This window comes from Cherax quadricarinatus, chromosome 39 (assembly GCF_038502225.1).
Source record: "Cherax quadricarinatus isolate ZL_2023a chromosome 39, ASM3850222v1, whole genome shotgun sequence".
NCBI lineage: Eukaryota > Metazoa > Arthropoda > Malacostraca > Decapoda > Parastacidae > Cherax > Cherax quadricarinatus.
This window is the reverse complement of record NC_091330.1, coordinates 4,560,868-4,568,846: the sequence shown is the minus strand read 5'-3', so window position 1 is coordinate 4,568,846 and position 7,979 is coordinate 4,560,868. Positions and strand designations below refer to the sequence as shown.

Genomic DNA, 7,979 nt, shown 5'->3' with positions numbered 1-7,979 from the left:
TGGGTTGGTTTTAAATATTGCATAAAAAATTTTTTGTTTTTATGGGATGACTGCCCCAATATATTTAACCCTTTTAAAGGGTCCAAAACGATATAAAAGTTTTTCAACATCTGAAAGTATGAAAAATGTGGATCTTTTTTTTTTTTTTTACTTTTAAAAACAAAAAATTTCATCTACATTTTTTTTTATTTTTGAGAAAAATGAAAAAAAAGTGGGATCTACTTTTTAGCACCATGAATTTGAACGTAAATTTTTTGGGACCTAAACGTTTAAGGGGTTTAAAAACCGATATTTTAATTTTTGTAGATTTCATGATAAAATTTGATTTATAGTCAGGGGGTTTTTTTAACACTCATTTGGGAATTCGTATCACTAGAAATAGTGTCACAATCATTTGGGTCTTATGGCAACATGTATTTCTCCCAAAAAAAATTAAAATTTAAATTAATATTTTTAGCTGAAACCCTAAACATACAGACAGTACTATATTTATTTTTAAAGCCGGAGAATCAACGCCATTTTACAACCCAGAAAATTTGGACTTTAAGATAGAAGGGGGAAGTATTTGTACTTTCACCCCCTTGTGGGGTTTTCCCCCAATTTGGTTTTATTTTTAGAATTAAAAAAGACCCACATAGAACATAACCCTTTTGGATTTAAAGGGGGTTTTGGGCAAAATTTTTTCTTGGATCCAACATACCTTTCAAGGGGCCTTTGGGAAGAGGTTTTGGTCTGAGGGAATTGGGATTTGTCGGCCTCCTTCCTCGGGACCAACCCCAATTCCCCCCCAACCCCTTTCCCTTCTATCCCCTTTTCCCCTTTTCCCTCCTCCTCTCCCCCCAAACCCTCCCCTTTTGCCCTCTCTTTTTGGGCCCTTTTTTGGGATTTTTCCCAGCATTTAGCCCCCGGGGTGGGGAAAGGGGTCCCGGGGTCCATCCCATTCTGTTGACCCCCCCGGGGTATGGGTTTGTCGTGGGAACGGGATCGCCTGGGATGCCCTTTAACCCTCCCGGACCCCCGGAGAGTGGTTTTGGGGGTGTTTTTCGGGGAGGGGTTACCCCGGAAGCCCCCTTTGGTTTCCCCGGGGGGCCCGGAAGGGAAACCCCTTTAGGGGATATCCCCCGGCCTTTTTGTCCACCGGGGGTATCGAGATGTGAGGTTGCTATCCCGGATTCCCGGGGGTTTACTGGGCCCAGGGTTGGGGGGCCCGGGTTCCATCCCGCATCTATGCATTGGCGGTTTGAGGTCCTCGGGGGGAGGAGATTTCGGGGCCCTTTTCTTTCCCCTCCTGGGACCTATCCCCCCCCGGTCCCCTTTTTTATTTTTTTTCTTTTTTTCTTTTTTTCTAAAAAAAAAAAGGGAAAGAAGTAACTTAACCATGGAGAACCCCAACCATAAACCCTTTCCCCGACTTTTTTAAACCCCACCCCTTTGCCTGCCCCTTTTTCCCCCCTTTTTGGACCATTTCTTCGACACCCCTCATGCCTCTGTACCCCTTTGCTGTTTTTTTCCCTCCCCCGGTTTTTAGGGCCTGAGGTCCCCACTGACCCCTTTTGTTTTTATCTGCCCTTCCCCTTTGACTATGTTTCCCGCCTTCCCCTCACGGTGGGGTAATTTTGGCCGGCCCCATTCCACCCCGGGGACCAACCTGGTCCCACCCAAAGGGAAACATAATTACCTGGGGATGATATTTTCTCCCCCCTTTTCCCCTTTTTTTTCCCTTCCCGGGAAAAGGATCACACCCCCCGTTTACCCTTTGCCTTTGATTGTGCAATGGATAAAATTTTTTCATTTAGGCCCGATTTTCCCGGCCATTTTTTCCGCCCACAGAAGGGCGGGGAAACCTTAAAGCCATTTTGGGAAAAGTTTTTTCATGCTCTTAAGAGCGGAGGGGCATCATCACGGACGGGAATGCCACCCAACCCCAAATGATTTTTCTTCTTTCCCATCCCACCCAAAAAAAATTTCGGGTATGTGGAAAATGAATTTTTTAACAGCGGGAACCCTCCAAGTTTCCCAATCCTCGGGGCAGACATTTATGTTCTTCCCGTTCACGGGCAGCTTTTACCCTAGCAATGGGGCCTGAACCTTTACAGCCGTGAACCCCCATCCTCTTTGGTAGCGGGAAAAAGGTTACAAGTTGGGAATGACCCCTTACCCCGCAAAATGAAAAATTTTCCCATTTCCAATAACAAATTTGCAGAACCCAAACAGCCAATGCCCAGTCTGGGGGTGCCGGGACCATTCTAATACCCCTTAAAAACCAACCCCCCTTTTCCCTTTTTAATTTGGGTTAGGGAGGTCACCCTTTTCGCATTTTCCGCCACAAAAGCCCACAAATGGGGGGAAACCCGTTAAAAGAAAAGGTTTTTCCTTAGGGCCTCTTTTTTCCATCCCCCCTTTGGGGGAGACTCCCCTCGGTTTCTTTTTTCCCTTGTTTAAAAACCCCCCCCCTTTTCTGGGGGTTCCATCTTCGCAATCCTCTGTATTACCCCCTTCATAGTCCCCTGTATCAAATTTCTTTGCTGTCCAGGCCCAGACGCCCCTACTTCAACCCTTTCGGCCTGTTCTCGCTTCTTGCCCCCTCCCCAGCCCCTGGTTTGAGCAGACCCCTGCCACCCCCCCAATCGCCCCCTCTACTTGGAAGTAAAAAGGGGTTTTAACCCCCCCTTTTCCCTTTCTTCCACCTCCCCTTTTTCCCTTTTTCCCTGTCTCTGTACCTTTTTTCCTTTTCCACTTTTTTCTGTTAAAGGGAGCCACCCTCCCCCCTCCCATCCCTTCCCCCCCTTTGTTCCCCCCCGGGGTTTCCCCTTCTTCTGCCCCTTTCCCCCTTTCCCTTCTTTTCCCCCAAAATTTTTGCCCCTTACATTGGGGTTAAGTCCATTAAAATTTCCCAAACCTTTACCTTTCCTCCTTTTACCATCTCCCAATTTGTCTCCCATACGACGCCCTAAATTAAAAACGTTTTGAAACAACTTTTGAATATATTGCAGAGAAAAAAACCCTTTAAGGGGCCCGATCCCCCCCTCTGTTTTTCCCTTCTCCCCTCCCCCTCCTCCTTTCTGCAAAACCCTTTTTTTCACACCCGCCCCGCCTCCCAAGCTTGAACGTTTTCCGCCCCAAAAAGGGGATTTTTAACCCCCTTAGTCCGGGGAAAACCCTTACCTGTGGATTTCGTTTTTTCTACAATCATGGCCTTTTAAGTGGAATATGGCCCTCGGGGGAACCCGGGTGAGCTTCGAGGCTTCTCCCAGTTTTCCTGGGTGTTTGTTTAAAGGGAAACCCAAAATTACCCCTGGTTATCTCTCCCATCTCGGGCCCAAAATTTTTGTATTCTTCGACCCTTTTCCCTGATGGGACCAAGAAAGTCCCCTCTTCACCCCACTGATTTTCCGCCCCATCACCCATTTTTTTTCCCTTTTTCCGAACACAGCAGCCCGTTTTCCACTCCATAGGTATAGTTTCGTTTATATTTCCTTTTTTGGGAAATTTTCTTTGGGATATTGCTTTTTCTTTTTTTGGCTTCCCACCACCCCATTCGGGCCCTTTGCATTTTAAGCCCATCATTTCCTCGGGGGAGGGTTCACTGTGTTTCCCGGGATATCTAGTTAGGAGGTTTTTCTGAAAACCCCCCCCTTCCATGTTTTAAATACAGGTACCACACCTATTTTGACCCTGGGACCAACTCTCTTGCACCCCATTTTCCTATCTGCCTCTTCCTCCCCGCATTAGACTTCACTTGGTCTTTCTTGGGACCAGGAAGTTTAAATTTCCCAATTTTCCCCATTTCCCCTCATATTCACCCCCCCTTTTCGATTCCACGCGGGGAAATTTTGATCGGGCAAATTGAACATTTACCACCCCTTAACTTTTTTTAAGAGGTTCCTTCTTCCCCCCTCCATTGATGAGTTTTACACCCCCTTCTCCCCTCTGTTTTAACGGGCAGTTCAATTGAAATAATTTAAAAATTTCAGGAAAAGGACTCAAAAAATGGTGCCTTGGTGGTCTCCGCTTTGGCACCAGTTGGGAAACGCCGTTTCCCCCAGGCAGGTCCCCGACAATGGGAACCACGGAGAGATTTTTTGTTTTTTAAGCAGAACCCCGGTATCCCCCACCGTGGTCACCCGGGTGACGTTTAAATGCATTTCTCCAAGATTATGTCTCCCCCATCACCTTTTGGCTTCCTTTTGGAGTGCGGGTCGGGAAAAAGTAAAAAAAATTTGAGTGGAAAATATTCCCCCGACCGGGCCCCTTGCCCCCAATGGGTTTCCGGGATATAAAAACCCTTTTTAGATGTTGCAAGAAATTGGAATCATCGGGTCCGATTTCTGGGACCCCCCCCATGCTCCTCATTTTTCTAAAAAGTTCCAGAGAGTTAGCCCCCTTTTGGATTTTTTCTCCCAGAGAAGAACAGAAATTGGGGCCCACTTCAAGAACTGGGGGAACTTTCCAGTTTGGGCCGATCATGGGTTTTGGGGCCCACGACTTTCCATATTAAAAAAATCAACATTTACATCATCACCCTTCCCAGTCCTATTACGTTTTAAAATCTTTTTTGGGCCAAAAGGAAATTCTTCCACACCCGGGAAATCCCCATTGTTCCCCTTTTTCCAAAAACTGGGGCACTATGGGACATGAAGTTTCCCCCCATCGCCCCATTGCTTTTACCGGGTGAGTTTGCAAAGGATGGAGCACCTAGAAAATAGACGCTATGTGGTATTTGGGAGAAAACACAACAGTCTCTCCATTTCCAAATGGTTTAAAGGACGTTTCCCCAAAGCCCCTTTTTACTACGCTTTGAAAACAAAAGGTTTTAATGTTTCAAATCCACTTTTTAGGGTATATTTTTTCCTTGAGAAGGCATAGACAAATTGGGGGGTATAATATTTTACCCCGCCCACCCCTTTAAAGGCCTTTGAGGCACCCCCCTTTTTCCCTTTAAGAATTTTTAATACGGGTTTTTTCCCCCTTGGTTAATTTGTTTCCCCCGGACTTTACCCAAGCTGAAGGTTTTCCCTAGGTGTGTTTTAGCACAACACTTTTCTCCTTTTAAGTTTTCCTCTAGTTTTCCATCAAATTTTTGGGTCACCTTATGTTGAGGGTTTTTCGGTATTTTGGGGCGGGTGCTGACTGTCGCCATCACAGTTTCTCCCAGCAGAAAAGGCCGGGTTTTTCCAATTGGGCCACCACACAGGGGTTTAAAATTCTTCCAGCATTTAAACCCCCCCAAATTATTTTCCAGACATTTGTCATCTCCATCACCCTTTTCTGTGTACTTATCCCCTGTTTCCCGGGGAAGGGAACCCAGTCAATTTCCCGGGCCCCTCTTCACCGGGGGGTTATCCGGGAAAACCCCCACTTTCCTCTGAAGGCAATTTTGCCAAGGGGGCAAAACCCCTTCTTAAAACCCTTGTCATCTTTCATGGGGAGTTGATCGCCAAACCCTTCGCCAATTCCACCCTCTTTTTATCAAAACTCGAATGGTGACCAGATATATTCGGGCATCTCCTGCTACTTCTAGCCTTAACCCTTCCCTTCCATCACCAAGGATTATTTTTATCCCTTTGCGTTTTTTTTCCCCTGCCGAGAGCCCCAAGGCAGAAGAAACGCCCACCCTTTTACCCGGGACGCCGTGATGCCCATTCCCTTTGGGCCACTAAAACGCCTCATGTTTCCCGCAATCCTTCCATTTATAGAATGGTACGGGATATTAGTAGACATTATTTGTTCCCGCCCTTTTTTTTTTCCTGCCCCCTTCTCTTTTGCCTTCATTCGCTCTTGTCTTTTTTTCCCCAATTCCCAATTTTTCTATTTTGTAGCATTCATTTTTCCCTTTCCCCCGGGAAGTTCCAGTTTTCCCATTTCGCTCTTCTCTCCCCCCCTTCCCCGAAAGCCCAACTGTCATGATCGCCCCCGGCCTCTTTTTTTGGGACCACTTATTTCATTCTAAATCCCATTGCTTTTACACAGATGGTTATAAGTCTTCTGAGGGCGGGGGATTAAAGGCAGTGTTTCCGACACCCTTTATTTGGGGGAAATTTACTTCTTCCCCAGTATTTTACTGCTGAATTGTATGATCCTTGCAGCACTTATCCTGCTTTCCCATGCCAAAATATCATTTGTGGTTGTCTCAGACCCCTTGGGTTTAAAAGGCTATACAGAAATTTGAAACCAAACCCTTATTTCCCCCGATGAAATTTTTTGGTATCCCGCATTTTTACCAACAAAAAGATGGGTTTTTGCGGGGTCCCTGGTCATGTTGACGAAGGAAAATGAACAGGCGGGACACTCCCGCCCCGGCCAGAAAGGCCCCACCATTTTCTATAGGGGATTCAAACGGACTTTTTGCTGCAATATTTTCCCCCCTTTCCCAAAACCGGTTGGCAAAACGCTTCTGCAAAGTTCGATAACAAACTTCAATCCATTAAACCAGTAAGGTTACCGGGCCTTTTATCACCAGGTCGAGGCAAGACTTTTTCCCTCCCCTTTCGCATTGGCCTTTACTCAGGGTTTTTTCCAAAGGGGGGGGCACCCCTTCCCCCTCTGTGAAATTCCAGGCCCATTATCAGCCCACATTCTTTTGGGACTGCCCACTTTATCAACGGGCACCCAGAATTTACCTCCCCTTGTCTTCGCCCCCCCTTTCTTTCCCTTTTGGGGCCTCTCGCTGATGGACCCAAATTTTTCTCAACCTCTTGATTTTTTGACAACAACTGATTTTCACAAATTTGATACCTTCCCCCCTTTTACCTAAATTTTGCCCCCTTTAGTTTTTACCCCCTTTTGCCCCGCTGTTTTTTTCTGTAACCTCCCGATCATCCCCCCTTTCGGGCCCCCAAAATTCTCGTTTCCTTCCTACCCTGAAAAGGCTGTTTTCCCCCTTGTGGCTTAGCGTTTTGATGATAATAAAAATTTGGGACCCAAAATAACAGAATCCACAAGAAAATAAATGCGATTTAATGGACACAGTGATCCGGGATGAAAAAAAATCAAAAGATAGCCAAAAGCAGAAAAATGTTTAGAAATATAATTTAAACCCCTTTTCTCTGACCGGTTGGCCCAATCCCCCCGGGTATTTTTGTTTGCAATCGTGGTTCCAAATTTTTTTGGAGTCGGTTGACGGCGGGAAGGGGACTTGAGCTAGAGTCCAGGGCCGGGGGCTTAGCTGAAAATTCGCCTGAAATTTTTCTTTTGGGGTCACAGGGGCCGGGTCCCAATTTTTCCCCGGGTGAAAAAATAAAACCGTTGGACTAATTTTATTGTGGCTAGCGGGTTTCAGTCCCAACGCGACGGGCCCGGGATTTTTTTGAGATTCTTCAACCCCGGTTGGGTTTTTTTTGGGAATTTTCCAAAAAGTTTTTCGGAGTCAAAATTTCAAATTCCAAGTTTTTCCCGGAGGAAGGTTTTTGTGATGGGAAGGATTTTTTGGTGGGGAAATTTTTAATTTGGCTTCCCCCCTTTGGGATAGAACCCAAATATTCACCTCTCATTCCCCCAAAGTCAGGGGACCCCCGGAGAAATTAGCCATAAAATTCAAAAAACCCTGGGAAAGCATCGGCCCTTTTTTCCCTTTAACCCATGGGATTTCTTACTGATCCCGGGGGGGAGCTTTTGGACAAAAGGGGGAATTGGCCCTTGGGCTCCGGGCCCCAGAGCCTGAAGGGTTTTAAATTTGCCTGAAGCACTGAAAAAACCCCACAGGTTTGGGTGTTTCCCCATGGATGAAATTATAAATTTTTGGGCCCCCCAAATAAAAAAATGTCTGTTTAAAATGATTCGGAAGTTTATGGGAATTAAGAAGCTGGGGAGGTATTTATGTTTTTGATTATTGTGGAAAAGGCCGGATTGCTAAAAAATTTAAAGGAAACTCACGTTTGTATGACCCTGGTGGGGGGTTATTTTTATTATTTAATGGAATTTTATAAAAAATTGCAAAGTGGTTTTTAAAAACCACGGGAAAAGTTTGTATGCCCGTCTTG

At 45.8% G+C, this 7,979-nt stretch overlaps 1 protein-coding gene across 1 annotated transcript in view; it reads left to right on the top strand.

Annotated features, from left to right (window-relative positions):
- Positions 1–3,210: 3,210 nt before the first annotated feature.
- Positions 3,211–7,979, top strand: part of LOC138853748 (probable ribosome production factor 1) — a 21,175-nt gene continuing 16,406 nt past the window's right edge. The window contains exon 1 of the mRNA XM_070092232.1: positions 3,211–3,231. Within this exon, the coding sequence (XP_069948333.1) occupies positions 3,211–3,231 (21 nt within the window). The remainder of the gene's footprint in view (positions 3,232–7,979) is intronic.